This window comes from Nycticebus coucang, chromosome 15 (assembly GCF_027406575.1).
Source record: "Nycticebus coucang isolate mNycCou1 chromosome 15, mNycCou1.pri, whole genome shotgun sequence".
Lineage (NCBI taxonomy): Eukaryota > Metazoa > Chordata > Mammalia > Primates > Lorisidae > Nycticebus > Nycticebus coucang.
Window position 1 is genome coordinate 17820132 of NC_069794.1, and position 16885 is coordinate 17837016.

General features: G+C 40.9%; 1 protein-coding gene across 1 annotated transcript in view; it reads left to right on the forward strand.

The window, feature by feature from the left end:
• Positions 1-1024, forward strand: part of DCT (dopachrome tautomerase) — a 35942-nt gene extending 34918 nt beyond the window's left edge. Inside the window, exon 8 of the mRNA XM_053563308.1 lies at positions 846-1024. Coding sequence (XP_053419283.1) covers positions 846-1024 — 179 coding nt within the window. The remainder of the gene's footprint in view (positions 1-845) is intronic.
• The last annotated feature ends 15861 nt before the right edge of the window (positions 1025-16885 follow it).

Sequence of the window (16885 nt, forward strand, 5' to 3'; positions counted from 1 at the left end):
GAGTAGGGTGTTAGCCACATGCACCAAGGCTGGCGGGTTCGAGCCCAGCCTGGGCCTGCTGAACAACAATGACAAGTACAACCAAAAAATAACAGGGCGTTGTGGCAGGTGCCTGTAGTCCCAGCTACTTGGGAGGTTGAGGCAAGAGGATCGCCTGAGCCCAAGAGTTGGAAGTTGCTGTGAGCTGGATGCCACGGCACTCTACTGAGGGTGACGTAATGAGTCTCTCTCTCTCTCTCTCTCTCTCTATATATATATATACATACATATATATAATGCATTAATTTTGTGAAAAAGTATTTTAAAAATATATTTGAGTAGAGGATTGGCTTTAGCATATGGAGATTCACATTATATTCACAACTATTTCAATGGGTACAAATATCATCCACTTCCATTATTCAGTGTCTGCTATTCTACTAGCCAGTCTGATCCTTCTCACGCATTTATCATCCCATAAGAAGGGTGGAGGCAATAGCGGAATTTCTCTACTGCAGGCTGCACATTTTGCAGTTTCTCAGATACCATTTTAGCATGCACTTTTACAAAGGAGCTCCTAACTCACACTTCCTTGGAGGGTTTATTCTGCATAAGCATTTGTTGTAACAAATTTAAAAAATCCAATAAGCTGTATTTAAATAATGGAATGCCATTTCTGACTTGCTCAAGAAAAACAATTGTGGATATGATGAATGGTGGGAAAGGAGAAGATAAATTGTACTCTAGCAAGAGTAGTTTTGCTCTGTCAACAAAAATGCATGTGCAAGGCAAATACATTTATTCTTTTTTTCTAAGAGTATTCAGCTGAGGAAATTCTGACTATAGACCCTTGTTCTCTGCTTCAATTTCAGTTGAGGAAACTCCTTCATGGATCGCAACCTTCTCTGTGGTTCTGGGACTCCTGGTGGCTTTGGTTGGTCTTTTTGGGCTGCTGGTTTTCCTTCAATACAGAAGACTTCGAAAAGGATACACACCCCTGATGGAGACACATTTGAGTAACAGGAATTACACGGAAGAAACATAGGGTGCTGCGCCTTACCTGGAGAAGATGCCAAGCCCTAAGTCTGACCCTGTCAACAAACAAACTAACCTTCACTGTTCTTCCTCTAGGTGAATGGCTATGACAGGGTCCTCCTCTTGTAACGATGATCCTGAATTCAGAAGATGCTTAGCTGTAGTTTCTGCTTTGTTGTTTGTTTAACAAACGTAAGCTAAAGTGCATGGGGCTATCTGTATCATCAAATAAAGAGAGAAGACACTATTTGTGTTATCTGATAATAATTCCCCATATTGATTCAGCCTCCTCCTGTTTTGAAAGCACCAAAAAAAAAAAAAAGAAAAAGAAAAGAAAGAAAGAAAGACAGAGTGGATTCATTTAAATTTATAAGTCTGTGTAATTTGAGACTTGGACAAGACCGTCATTGGGTTCTTAGCACGGTGTCTTCATTCGTGATGGCGTGGAGGTGGTGGCGACAGGTGCTAGGTGACTCCCCAAGGTCCCTTTTTAGCTATAAATGTCTCTGCTTCTAAGTGACCTCCTTCCTGATCATCTTTCTTTGGCTCCATTCTCTTCTCTTCTCTATTTTTTTTCCTCTCCAGGTTTGAAGACAAAATTGGGCCTTTTTAAATATAGGATGGGGAATGATTAAATGAAGAATCAATCCAGCTCTCTGGTGTAAATTAGACTTCACAGAGTTTTTCTTTTTAAATCTGCAGTTTTTAACAGTTAGACCTATTATAAGATTTAATAGCTGGATAAACATTGATCCTAGAGTCATAAGTAAACAGAGAAAAGAATAAAATTATAGAGCTTAATTAATACACTGTTCTAAGCCTACTAATGAATATAGAATCACTCTGTTCAGGGCAGGCTGCTTGGAGAAGGCTAGTGAGACTATAACACTGAATGTGAGACAATTTGATTAGAGTCCCATTACTCCGCAGTCTCATTTGGCTGATCCTGAACCAATTCCATTTTGTTAGGTAGACTCAGATGAAAAATTATTCCGATGTAATGTACCGGACTTATTTTTAAGACTCGACTTTAGAAGCATTAACGCTACACTGTACTGACAGTTACTTAGGAATGCTAATCAATTAACTATTATCATTTGAAAGCAAACCATCTGTACAAAACATGACAATTTAGAATTAAATGCTGATGTTCTGCTAAGTAATCATCTGATCATGAGAAATAAGAATGAAGCAATCTGTGCCACGATGTTCAGACTCATCTTGATGGGCCCTGCTTCTGAGATAGTAATGGTTATTGAGATTTCAAGGCAAATTTTATCTGCCCATATTTGATATCTGTTGGCCCCTCTAACTGGAATGGATGTGTGTAAAGCATGGGTGTTAAGAGGGCCCTGGGGCTGTCTTCACACTAGAAAGTGCAAGTTTCATTAAAAACCAGTGTTATCAGGACTGCTACAGTCAGGGAAGTGGACAATACCCAGTTGGAACTGAAGTTGAGGTTGAGTCTCATAAAATTACAGGTATATAGGAGAGTAGACTCAGTACAGTGATACCAACCCTGATCGAGTGAAACCCTGCTTTGGGTTGTCTAGCCTCAGCTACATGCATAGATCTCAACTCCTGCCATCCATAGTATTCATGGAAAACACAACTGTGGATTGGTAACAAGATGCCCTCTGGAAGGTTATTGCTGTGAGCTCAGCGTATTTGGGGAACACATTTTTAAATCCCACTTTTAAGGCAAAAGAGAAATATATTAAAAAGAGGATATAATTGTTCATGGTCCATATGTTCCTGCATAGTTGTATATAAATCAATTATATGTTAAAAGCACCAGGGGAAATTACCTTTTATAGGTGAACTATTATGAATAATTCTATAAAGCAAATAGCCACCTCTAGCTTATCTTTCAAGTAGATCAGAATTTTCATATATCATATTCTCATAAGGTTTGGCTAAAACAAGATTTATTGGAGGTAGAAATAAATAGCAATCATTTACACTTAGCTACTTCTGTCCACAGTGTGTTCAACTTTTCATAAGGATTATTTTCCTAAGAGAAATAATTTCCTAATTTTTTAGCTCATAGAAGAGGAATACAATTTTCTAGCATTTTCTAACCTTATAGTAAATCGATTATGAATGGCTTTTAAACAAATCTAAGGTTATGATAGACTTGAGGAATAAAAACTTGTATTTACTTACATTAAATATTATGCAAATAAACTCAGAAAATGTCATTGAGCATTGCAGGGCCATAGTTCTCAATGACAGGGAAAAAAATTCAACTTTGAAAAACATGAACCGATTATTTTATATGCTTATGTCTTTAGTATTAGAAAAATGTATGTATATGAACTATGATTTCAATAGAAATGCTTTTGTAAAGTTAACATTCAGACATGAAATTCAATAACATTTTTGCTTCTCAAATTAAATTCTCTCCTAATTCTAAAATTGTTTGACACACATTTGTATCTTGCTTAGAATTTAACATCATTAATTATAAGACTTCTAATGAACACTTTTAATCTCACATTAATAAGTAGGAAACTTATTAAAGAGGTATATAAAAATAAATGTTTTGCAAATTATTGTTTGTCTTTTGGGTATGACTGCTTTTCAATTTGTACTTATCAATTCTCATCTTTTGAGCACTCAAAATAAAAATCTATATAAAATACATGCACTTGTAAAATGCATGCTAACTTCTTGACTTTTGAAAATAAGTTCTTAAACTGATATTCTGCTTTCTGATGTCTCTAAGCCAGTGGTTCTCAACCTTCCTAATGCCGCGGCCCTTTAATACAGTTCCTGTGGGTCGTGCACTGTTGAGAACTGCTGCTCTAAGCTATTGCTACTTCCTGGATCTCTATTGAGCAGGTTGGAAAAGGAGACACCAGCCTTTCACAGGTGTCTGTGAAGTTACTTGTCATATTCCCACCATCTAATGACTGACCCTCAGGTGGAAGTGGGAAGCTACTTCAAGTCACCGACCACGGAAGAGGGATTGTAACTTGGAGATCATCCAGGTAGCCCTTCACGGTCAGTCATTTTGTTGGAGACCCCCAGAAGGAGAAAGATAGAGCCAGTGAGGTAATGGTTAGTTGGTGTTCACTTCCACATCCGAACTTGAAGTTGGAGGTCAACTGTACATCCCATGTACGTCAACTGTACATCCCATGTACAGCCCTACTGTCATTTTACCGAAGACATTAATTTAAATACTCAGAAAATGTTGGTGGTGCATAAAATAGCCAATTCACTCTTAGTGGGAGGTAATTACTTTCTCCAAGGTAATGACAAAACCAGAGGTTTTTAACTCTTTCTATTTTATAATGCCTTGCTTATCCTTTATAAATATCTTTGAATGAATAAGTGAATGAATTAACTAATCTCAGAGTAAGACTTTTCATTCAGGGCCCCTGGCATCTGTTTTTACATGAGCTGTCTACAACATTCAAGGGCGGACTCTTGTTCTCTGCCATGGAATCACCAACAACTTATCCTTCCAATTTTGAGCTGTACAAATGCTACAACCCAGAATTTTACTCTATGTGACCTAACACAAGGGGACGCTCTTCAGCCAAGTTTTCTTTTAGATGCTTTTTCTTTCCACCGTGGGGAGGTCTTATTTCTACCACTAGGTTAGAAAGTCAAGATTTCTCTTGGCCTCTCCTCCAATCCCTCACACCTGTGATTTCAGGGCCTTTCACTGTTTGATATCCTAAAGCTTCGTTTCACTGGAAGGAGTTAGTAGGCAAATTATTTAGTCAGGCAAACAAGTGCCTCTCTCCTGCTGATGGTTCCAGCGCCATTACCTTACAAAGGCTCCACAGATGACTCAGCTGTAACAGCGATTGAAAATGAAAATAACGCCTGTGAATTTAATTATGCTTTGGCAGGAAGTTTAATGAAATCTTGAGAACACCACGCAAGAGAATCGTATCAGATGAGCTAAAGTTTTCTAAAAAGCAACGAAACAAAGCAAACAAAAATATAAGGCCTTATGCTCTGTGTACGTTCACCGGAACCACATCTACTTGGTAGAAACCATTAACCCCCTGTGTCATTTGTCACATCAACTGAAGTCAAACTTCTTGAATGTAATATGACTGAATTTGGTCCTTCTACCTTTGCTACCTTCTACTCTCTGCTCCTTTACAAACATAAGCTAAAACTATCCCAGCGCCTCCCAAATGTAATTGTTCTGGTTGTAAATCGTGTTAAGTAGAAAGGTTTGAGTGTGGCCTTCTTTATTAAAATAATAGCGATTTCACTGCCAGAGTTATACACCCTGATTAGTCATTCACTTCGTATGTTATTGAGCATTTTTGTATTTACAATTAGCACAGTGACCATCATGATTACTAGGGGAGTGGAATTAGGCTTACAATAAAGCAAAACCTGCCCTCTTGTGTTTAATCAGGAAATTGCACAAATGGTAAAGTTCTCACAGCTGTTTTCTTCTACATATGCTTAATTGCCTGGTTGGCCATGGGCATGGAAAAAATGCTGGAAGATTTGCTATGAATTCAGAAACCAGAACAGATAAAGCACAATATTTAGAAGAAAGTAATTTCTTACACGAGGTCTCGCAATTTCCTTTTTACATCTACTGTGAAATGTTAAACATTTACAAGCAAGCCGTAAAAGTTTGGTGGAACATTTTAGGTCACTGTGGGCAAAATTCTCTCAGGCTTGGCAAATACACACCGAGCATTATTTAAATATTATTTACATGATCATACTGCAGCTGAGCATTGGGGTGACTTCTTTTTCTATTAGAAACTGTTATTAAGAGCAAAAATCAGGAGAAAGTTTCAAAAACAAATATTAGATCACTGTATTAAAACTAGATATAAATATTGGAATTCAAGTATAGGTATGATCAGTGTCTGAAAATGTCGTTTACTGTGGAAAATTCACTTTTCAAAACTGGACTGTTGACATGATGGTGATAAAAGCAATTTTTATTAATTAAAAAAATTTTTTCACGCCCGTAATCCAAGCACTCTGGGAGGCCAAGGTGGGTGGATTGCCTGAGCTCAGGAGTCTGAGACCAGCCTGAGCAAAAAATGAGACCCCGTCTCTAAAAATAGCCAGGCACTGTGGTGGGCCCCTATCATCTCAGTTACTGAGAGGCTGAGGCAAGAGGATCACTTGAGCCCAAAGAGTTTGAAGTTGCAGTGAGCTATGACGCATGGCACTCTACCCAGGGTAGAGTGAGAGAGACTGTCTCCAACAACAAAAAAAAGGAAACATTTTTCTTTTTAGAAAGAGAGTCTTGCTCTATCACCCAGGCTGGAGCACAGCTGTGTGAGCATAGCTTACTGCAGCTTTGAATTCCTAGACTTAAGCAATCCTCCTGCCTCAGCTTCCCCTGTAGCTAGGACCATAGTCATGTGCTACTGCGGCTGGCTAATTTTTAAATTTTTTTACAAAAGTGAGGTCTTGCTAGTTTGCCCAGGTTGGTATCAAATGCCTGACCTCGAGCAATCCTCCCACCTCAGCCTCCCACAGTGTTGGGATTGCAGGCACAGAGCCACGATACCCAGCCAAAAACAAGTATTTATTGAGTGTTCACAGTGACTTTATATTAGGTGATTTCAAAAGGAACTCGAATGATAAAAGATGGTCTTTAGTTTTTTTTTTTTTTTTGTAGAGACAGAGTCTCACTTTATGGCCCTCGGTAGAGTGCCATGGCCTCACACAGCTCACAGCAACCTCCAACTCCTGGGCTTAAGCGATTCTCTTGCCTCAGCCTCCTGAGTAGCTGGGACTACAGGCACCCGCTACAACGCCCGGCTATTTTTTGGTTGCAGTTTGGCCGGGGCTGGGTTTGAACCCACCACCCTCAGTATATGGGGCCGGCGCCTTACCGACTGAGCCACAGGCACCGCCCTGGTCTTTAGTTTTTATAAAGCTTTCCCTTCCAGTATATATACTCAGGTAAAGATTAAAGGGAAAAACGAGGTCGGTCATTTGTTTGCTTATTCTGAGATTTTTTGTTTAAGTGAGAAAATTGGGGCTGTAATTTTCCAGCTAAGTCTACCTGCTGTTCTCTCCTCTGATAGTTTTGTCTGGATGACTATTCCAGACCTGTTTTCATGGAGAGTAAGGAAAATGAAAAACAAAAGTAAAGAAATTAAAGAGTCAGATGGAAAACACTTCTTCTGTTACTAGAAAATGCAGTTTTTCCTTGAGGACCACCTTTCACTCGCTTCCCATTGATACAGCACACTTTGCTGACCCTGAAGACTTAACTTCCAAAGCAGCAAATTCGTTATTGACATTTCTAAAGTTTCATTTTCAATATTTTGATTTGTTTCTTCAAATAAAAAGTGTTGTCTTGATTATTGCCAGGAATTAGATTTTTCTTCTTAAAAAACACCTTTGTATTTCAAGTCATCTAGTTCACATCAAGGATGGATGCTGAGCTGAAACATACACGTGTTGGTGCTTTACATCCTTAGACCTATTTATACAAGCAAATGATCAGCCTTGAAAACAGAAATGTGATCTCCATCATAATCTGCACCCTAGAAATGTGATCTCCATCATAATCTGCACCCTAGAAATGTGATCTCCAACATAATCTGCGTTGTTAGCTAGTATTCCTTTTTCTCTCCTTCAACCGTGGCAAGAACACCCCTTTCAACCCTCCCCGGCTTGAAAACTTGTATGTGAGCTGCGCACTTTCTTTTCATTTCAGGCATTTTACAATTCTGAAGCTTGTAACATTTTTACAGACTCAAGGTCGTTCTCTCCTTAGTGACTTCCTCTTATCAAGATGCAGGCTTCTTTGTGTTTTTAACATTTTTTGCTTGAGAGATTCCCAGCTCTTTGATCCCTCACTGATGCTAAATCCTTCGCTGTCAGCCACCAAGTGCAGACCGGTGCGTCCCAGTCTGCCGGGGTGGGCGCTTGACAGCATTATCAGGCCTCTCCAACAATCAAAGAGCTTCTTGCAACCCAGTAACATGCAAATTTGTTCCTTTTCGACTTCAAATCTGTCACAGCCACGTTTTGCAGTTTAGCTGCCCAAAAGCAGGCCTGATAAAATCATTCTGAATTTGACACTGGGAGTAATGGATGTAAATTCATTGTTTTCGAGGCAGAGCTACTCAGAACATCCAATTACAGGTAGACAGCTGCCTTGCAGTTAGTTTTCCTCTTGCTGGAGAGATGATGCAATTGAGTGGCTTTTATCATAGAGCAACCTGCTCACTTTTGTTGTAGCTGTCAGAAGGTAAAACCCCTGACGCTGTCTGGGTGCACAGAGGCCTCTGAGTATGCACCTACCTGTCTGCAGTCACAGGAAAGGGCAATGACCCCGCTAGGGTGGCAGCTCCTTTCCCGTTTGTATCTGTCAGCTTCCCCTCCACCTCCGCCCCCAGAACCTGTTCCCCTCCTCTGCACACTAAAAACACCATTAGAAAATATCCGGTAAGGAGCCTACTATTTTTTCTTTTCCATTCAAATCACCAATAAGTGATTTGACCTTAATTATCTCCCCAAATGAAATCTCTGGAAGTTTAAGATAAATGTTCTCAGTTCTGATGAATAATGCCCTATTTCCTGAGCCCCATCGCTACTTAGTGTTTAATACAATCTGAATATAATTTTGTCTGTTGGTGCTAGCACTGGTTCAGGGTTAGGGAGGACTCTCCAGGGCCATTTTCAAGGCAAAGGGACACTTTGGGGATGAGATATGAACTGGCTGACTGACCTCCGCCCATGTGGAAGCGAAACATGTTAGGAGACTTTTTAATTAATTTTTTTGTGGTAAAATAAACACAACATAACATTTGCCAATTGAATCATTTTTAAGTGTACAACCGAGTGGCATTACGTATTATACATTTAAATTTAAATTGTACGACTATCACCATCTATTTCCAGAACTTTTTCATTGTCCCAAAGAGAAACCCAGCCTTGGCAACCTCTAGCGAGGCTCTGGGAAGTGCCTTCCATGAGGGACACGTGGAGAACAGGGTAAGAAGAAAAAGAAGAGCAGACCATGGCTGAGACAAAGAAAAGTGGACAATTGCTCACACAGAGGACACAAACAGTTCCTTCGCTTAGATACGGACAGGGGAGGGAAGAGACACCCTTCTAAGCCACTACAAAAGCAGAACTAGCCAAGACTGTGGTTAGAAGTTTTTAAATTCAGGCACTGCTCAACTGCTAAGATCCCCCACAGGGGGTTTGATCAGCAAGAACTTTTTAAAGAAGACGCTAGTCAGCATTCCATGATTAATCAATGCCCTGTTAATACCTTGGAGACTTTCCAACGGAGAAGTTAGTTAGGATACCACGGAGCCGGCTTAGCCAAGACCCAGGTGAATCACGCAGTGACTAGATGAGGAAAACAAGACTTTCCAGAAGATGGCCAGCACTTCCCAAAGTGCACACAACTTAGAAACAGATGGAACAAAGCTAAGAATTGGGGAATAAATACAAGGGAAAGGATTTGTAAAGGGTCATTCCTCCTTCGTGAGGAAGAGACCCACACCTCTCCTGGGTGTGTTCACCTGCCTATAAATTTCTCTCTCCTGACAATCAAACTTCATGCCTGGCGCTGCTGTGCAACTTCCCTTTCTACACCAGCTCCTCTGCTGCCACTTGACTTCTTAATTTCCTCTTTCTGTGCCAGCCAAGGTAAAGTGTTTTGGTTTCTGGGGGCTGCTTGATAGTGGAAACAAGAGAAGGCCTGAACCAGTCTCCTCCAGCACCTTCTACCTTCCTCCTAAAACCCTCGGCTCTGAGATTTGGGTGGGAATTATAATTGTCTTAAGCCAAATTACTCTATTTCATACCCTTAGCCACAGTGTCTGTGTCATGAACATAAAACTAAAATCAAACATTGGAAAGGGATCTTTGTTGAGGGTTCTGGTAAATAAACCTAAAAGGCCTGGTCTCACTCCTGAGTCATGCAGTGTGATGATGTGATATCTGGAACCATGGTAGCTATTTTACCTGTTGGAGGGAAAAGTTTGAAGAAGCCGATTTAAAAAAAAAAGTTTTAAACATAGACCAATTTGAGTTTCTTTTACAAAGTAAAGAATTCTAATTAATCAACTCGTCTTCAGGAAATTTAAAAAGAAAGTGAGGAAACAGAGGCATTGTATTGATTATTTGCTTAATTATGTTGGGTTTCAAGGCAGCTGTCTGCATCCTAAAATGTTAGGGTTTGGAGCGGCAGCTGCCTGGGTTCTTGGACCACTCTTGGTTGAAAAATGACCAGACACTCCAAAGTAATGCAAGCGTGAAACAAAGTTAATTTGAGGAAGAGAAAGATAGGATTCCAGAGTAAGAAGGTTTATAAAATGCGGCGCCTGTGGCTCAACGGGTAGGGCGCCGGTCCCATATGCCGGAGGTGGTGGGTTCAAGCCCAGCCCCGGCCAAAAAAAAAAAAAAAAAATTTGCCATAGACCCTGATTGGACCCCTTGGCTGTGGGAAGTAGGCAATGAGGCATTGAATATGGCTGGGGGTTCTCTTTCACATTGTCTGAGCTGGGCCTACACTGTGGGTCAGTGGTCATCTTGGGACCAGAGTCTTATTGCACCTGGGGACTACCCATGAGACTCTCTGAGAGCCCATGGTGGGGTATAGATTACAATGTAGATTTAAGCTAATGATATGTTAATTCACTTTAAAGCTGTTCTAGGTCACTTTTAAGATTCTGTTGTACTTGTTGCTAGGCTAGAGAGTCTTGGTAAACCTGTGAGAGGGTCTCTCCTTCCCAGGTGTGAACAGTCATTTGGGACAAAATTAAGGTGGGCAGCATCAAGATGAGCTCCTAGGTGCCCCCCGCCTTGTCCTCTTTCAGTTAGTTAGTTTCTAACTAACTGCTTTATTCCAGATCCCATGATCCATGCCTTCCAACTGAGTAAAAAATTTTTTCTTTGTCTAAAGATTACAGGAGAAACAGAATCTATATCAACACACAGTGAAGGATGCCTTTAAACCTGGAGAAACAGTAGCAGGTCGTGATTCAGCAGGCGGCCTCTGGGGGCAGACAGAGAACAGGGATTTAAATTCTAGTTCAATCATTTCTTTATCATGTAATCCTTTTTTTTTTAACCTTTATCTGCCAGTGGGCTTTAGTTTCCTTGTCTGCAAAAGGCTATTAATAATGCCCTTTTGTTTCTCTCCCTCTCACACACAGGCTGTTGTAAGAATGAATTGAATTAATAGATATAACTTCTTCATGAACCATGCTTGTGAATTGGGCTGGGTGGTTCAAACAACAGAAACATATTTCTGGAAGTTTGGAGGTTGGAAATCCAAGATCGAGGTGCTGGCAGGGCTCCGTGCTTGCAGGTAGCCACCCTGTCACTGTCTCCCCTGCGTGTGTCCCATGCCTGGCATCCCTGGGTGAGTTCTAATGTCCTCTTCTTTTAAGGTCCCAGTCAGGTTGGATTAGAATCTGTTCTAATAATTTCTTTTTAACTTAGTCACCTCTTTGAAGGCCCCATCAGTTACATTCTGAGGTACTAGGGATTGGGACTTCAACCTATAAAGTTTGGGGGACACAATTCTTCCTCTAACAGCCTGGAACACAGAAGCTGCTCAATGAATATTTTTCTTTGTGAAATCTTTGTGGATGCCTGGCATGTGAGACCAGTGCTGCAGGCTACATTTCACGGACAGAGACAGAAATCCTGGCTCCAGAACTCAAACATCAGCTCTGCAGAGCATGTGACGGTGTCTGTACAACCGAGCAGGGCTTGGGACAGTTGCTCTTTTGTTCATGATGGAAGCACCTGTGCGGTGTCTGGGTGCTCAGGTGGATCGCTGAGGCTCAGGATGGCTTCCGTCGGCATGGAGGCCTCGCACCACAGTTGGGGGAAGAGAGCGGCGGAAAGTCAGGCACTTCAAGGGGAGCCAGCCATCCTGCTAAGACCCGGAGGGCACCGTTGCCTTCCCTGCATGGTGTGGAAAGAGAACGGGAACGCAAATGGTGTGTGAAATCTTAAATGTGAGTGAACTTTAAGCAATTGACACGGCGTTTCTGCTTCATTACCAATTTCGTTTTTTCTGCTAGTGAAGCCAGTGAGAATGTTCCCAGTTTCCAGTTCAGGCTAAGAGGTGAACAGCTTGCATGGCGGGCTCAGGTGGGTTCACCACAGACGTACTTTGGATATTCAGGGCCTGTCCTTTTCTTGGTTTGCATCCTTAGTTTAGTTCAGGGGCAAGTGAGAAGGAGAAAGGGTTGGGGACTCTGGAGGGAAAGAACTGACCAGCTCCCCACCTCTCAAGCTCAAGCTTGAGGAATTTACTGCCTCCTTGGAGAACAGGCTGGAGAAATGCAGGGTCTGCACTTAGCATGTCCCCAGAGCCTTTCAAGCTTCGAATTGTGATTTTAACCTTCCAGAGGTTGTTTTTATCTTTGCATAGTTTGTTCATTGCCTTTCACATATTTGATTGTTGTGGTAGAACATATTCTTCTAGAAATTATGCACTGACGCTCTCAGCCTGCCTTGCAGATTGCACGTTGGATTTGCAAATATCACTGAACCCAGGAAAATTGTGAGCTACGCTGCAACAGGTGGGGCCCGCCAGCCAACAGCTTGGTTTCAACAGAATTGTTAGGAGTTTCCCCCAGTGCATTACTTGTGCACCTATCTGCATTTACCCCTCAACATTTTAGAAAAGTGAATGAAAAATGAAGTTAAAAAAAAACGAAGAAGAAGAAAGACTAATACCAGTGACGAGTTTCACAAAGTCCATGCATGTGGGACAAAGATAAACACCAAGTGGGATAGATTTAACCCCAATAGAATGGAAACTAGTTAACCGTGGGTTTAATTGTGAAAGAAAAGAATAGAAGGAGTAACACAAAACCTGGAAAATAAAACGTCAGAAATTGTCAAAATGGTGAGGCATAATTAGGAATTTTAGAAACTTTTTTTTTAAACTCTCTGAGAATGTATATTTATTATTGTAGTTTTATTCCCAACTTCTTTGGATAGTTACTGTCATTAGAATTAGAATTACGTGCTGTTGGGCACGTGGTATTTGGCTGAGGCTAATTTTAATCTACAATCCCCGTCTGAACTATCTTTTAGAAGAATATTTAAACTGTTAAACATAAGAAAAATAAGCTACATTCGTCCCCTTGGAGATTGTATACTCCCCCAAGAAAATTTAAAGAAACAAAGGCAGAAATAATGTGGCTGATTTGTTAGTTTTTAATGTTACAACACTTAACACATGGAAATCGTATTCCTGACCGTAATCAAAAAGGCTTTTCCCAAAGGTACTGGGCATGACCTTGGGGGTCTAGATATGATAATGTCTCTTTTATTCCGGTTAATTGCTGTATGATCCACTTGCTATACTAGTGAGGAATCTAGAATTTCTTTCTTAGCTTTTCCTTCTTGAATTACTCAAAGTTGCCTGGGGCTTGTGTGGGCTTCCATCTGACTCCCACTGGCGATTTATTAACTCTCGGGGTTACTTCTCATTATCCCACGGTGTGGGTTTTGAAAACTGGTTGTAAACAGTTCAGTGGGTCACGCTGGCTGAGAGGATGCATGCTCAGTGTCTGCCGCTGCCCTCTGAGAGGGGAGCCCCTTCCCCTTCGTGCAATACGTGGCCTCCTCAGGTGGTCACTGTGCCACTTCCAGGCCTTTCCCAGGTGCCAAGTGCCTCAGGAACATGGAGTTTGGCATCTCTCATTCCCAAACTTACTGCCCTCTTTGCAGTGGGTAAAGGAGGCTGTTTTCTCTTTGGCAGAGAAAGAGAAAACAAAAAGAAAAAAGCTGGCAGCTTTTCTTGCATAAATCTTAGACCTCAAAATGCCTGATTACTCTTTTTTTCTGGGTCAATGGCATTACCTGTTCTTATTTTCAAGAAAACCACACAGGGCCTTTACTGGGACCCTTCACCCACCCCCCAAGAAACCTCTGTTCAGTGACTCACCTTCCTCCGCACGTCCCAGGTGAGCTGCAGGGATCTTTCTCTTTGGAGCAGAAAAAACGAAACTAACCCAACCCGAGAACATAAATTAGTCTGTGGTGGAGATCTGATTTTATAACTCAACTCAAATTTTGGATCCTGAATCTCATCCAGGATTGTTATATCCTTCTGAACTTTAGAAATATTGGTTATTGACTTTCTAACAATTTTTTTTTTGACTCCTATAGGCTTGCTTTCCTGATGGGTGATCTGTAACATTTTTTCCCCACCTCTCATTTTCAAGAAATAGTCAATGTGAAATGGAAATGTTTCACGGGGACGGGAAGTGGGAAGCAAAGAAAAGGTATGTTTTTCTCGTTTTTAGCTCTTGGCTTGCTTTTTCAACCTATTCAACAGAAACGGAAGTGAGTCGCCTGAGTTTGTCCCTACGTAGAACGTAGGCTATTTTGTGACTGCTTCTGTTTCTGCCTGTCCTTTTTCTTTCTTCTAATTTTTTTTTAATCAGAAGGGAGTAATTGTTGGTTATGAAGCATAAAAGCTATAACTGGTATTCACTGTGTTAGTAGGTAGTTAGCGATCTATAGTCGAGTGCTTTATGTAGCACAAAGATACTTCTACTTTTAGGCATAGATGTCATGGAAAAGTAGGCATAAGATGTGTTTTTTAAATTAATAGCTCATGTTTATATCAGAATAAGAACTAAATCTCACCAGATTTTCAGTAGGAGGAAGTCAGATTATATAATGAATGGAGCTTAGATAAATGACTAGCCATTTGGAAAGTTATAAAGCTGGCCTCCTAACTTTATTCCTTTCACCAAAATAAATTGCAGATGGATTAACATTTAAATTTGAAACATGAAATTAGGAGAGTGTTAGAAGAAAAATAAGATATTATCTTTATAATGTAATGATATGAAAGAAATGTTTCTAAGCACCACACCAAATTTAGAAATCCTAACGCCAAAGATCAACAGAGTTGACCCCATTCTGGTGTTAAATATTTATGTTCTGAGCATAGATCATGTGTCACACACTATTCTAGAAGCTTGGGGTATAACAGTGAACAAAACAGAAAAATCTATTTCTTTATGGTTATGCCTCTGTGGGCTCAGGAGGAAAGACGAAACAGACAACTAACAAACCAACGGAATATATAATATGAAAATATGGTGAGAAATTCTTTGCAGAAAAAGTTGAAAATGGTGCTAAGGTTTATACTCCATATACCCAGATTGCTACCTGACTTTTTCTCTGGGGCGTCTAATGGGCAGTTTACACCTAAAATGTGCAAAGCTGAGTCCCAGATAGTTGGCCCCCAATTCTGCTCATTGTCCCATTTCAATAAATGGCAGCTCCATCTTTGTACTGGCCAGAGCTAACATCCTTGGAGTTATCCCTGGATCCTCTTTTTCCCACGCTCGATGTCTAAACCACGAACAAATCTGGTCAGTTCTATCTTTAAAATAGCTGTGTGTGAGGTGTGGATCACCCCTTATCATCGCCAAGCACCCCTGACTTCTCTCTGGACACTTGTAATCACATCCTAAGAAGGACTTGCTTCTGCCCCTGTCCTCATACAGCCTCTTATTACAACAGTTCCCTGTTGTGATGACTGTTGTGATCATCCTGCTGTTCCCCACTGACACTCCCAGGCCATGCCCCATCTTTCTCCTCCCTCCTTTACATGTCCTTGTAAGGCTGAAATCCTACAATGATTGAAAACGCTCAAATGATTTGCCCCTTTCCTTCCCTCTCTGAATTCATTCCTAAGAATCTTCTCATCTTGCACATTCTGTCCCAGCCAGCTGGTTTTCTGGCTCTTTTTCAACAGCATGTTCTGTCTCAGGGCCTTTGCACATGCTATTCCTGCTCTGGGACACTTTCCTCCCAACGCGGGCACAGCTGTTCTGTTTCTTCTTCCATACTTTTACCTGAAAGTCACCTGCTTGGTGACTTCTCTGACCACCCTGTATGAAATTTCAACTTCTCACCTGGGCACTTTCTGTCCCTCTCTCTGATTATTTTTTCTTGTCAGCACTTAACAAAGGGATAGGCTGTTAGATAATGTTATTCATTTTGTTTATTGTCTGTCTCCAGCCCTATAAAGTCAGCATCATGAATACACTGATGTTTGTTCATTTCCAGGTTCAGAACAGTGTCTGGCACCTGGAAGTTACTTACTATGTATTAGTTGAATAATTGAATAAGGAATGACCGTTTCGATTTTCTTAGTGACCTTTAGGAAATTAAAGATACAGCCTGTCACTCAGAGGAAGTTCAGAGCTGGAACTACGAGTTTGAGACACATTTGCAAGAAGTCATCACCAAATGTTAAAAGAAAAGTGATGAGATCAGCAACCTGGTCCTATAGGTCAGAAGATGGGAAGGATTAAATGGCAAGGGGCAGGAAAGAGATCACGGGCGGCCAAACTGAGGGTCTGTTGGAAAAGGACTGCGGAGATAATCCCGAGTTTTCCATGTGCTGGTAGAGTGATCTTGGGTAAACAAGTGGACCCCTCTTAGCTTCATTCTGCCCAAGTGTAAAATTAGGGAGAGGAGGTGTTAGGGGCACATGATTTTCAAGACTTGAATCTAGTTTTTTTTTAATATTAAATGCCTTTATTTAAAGATTCTGGGAAATGAGTTACTTTTCACTGACATACATGCTAATATGATGATCTCAACTGCTAGGCACGCAGATTGGTTAATAGGAACGGACTTGTTCTAGCATGTCTGGGCCCCACACATCTCACTAGACTGTCATGTTGCCTCCCATATGCAAACTTTCCCTGTCACCTCCAAGATGTTCATATTAAGTTCCTTTGTACACCTCCTTATAGTTCATACACCAAAATATGGTTACTGACACATACTTCCTTTTGCATAATATGCTGACACATACTTCCTTTTGCACCAACTTTTGGGAACCTTCTCTAGGTTCAATGCAATTAAATACTATTCAGAACTTACATTCTTA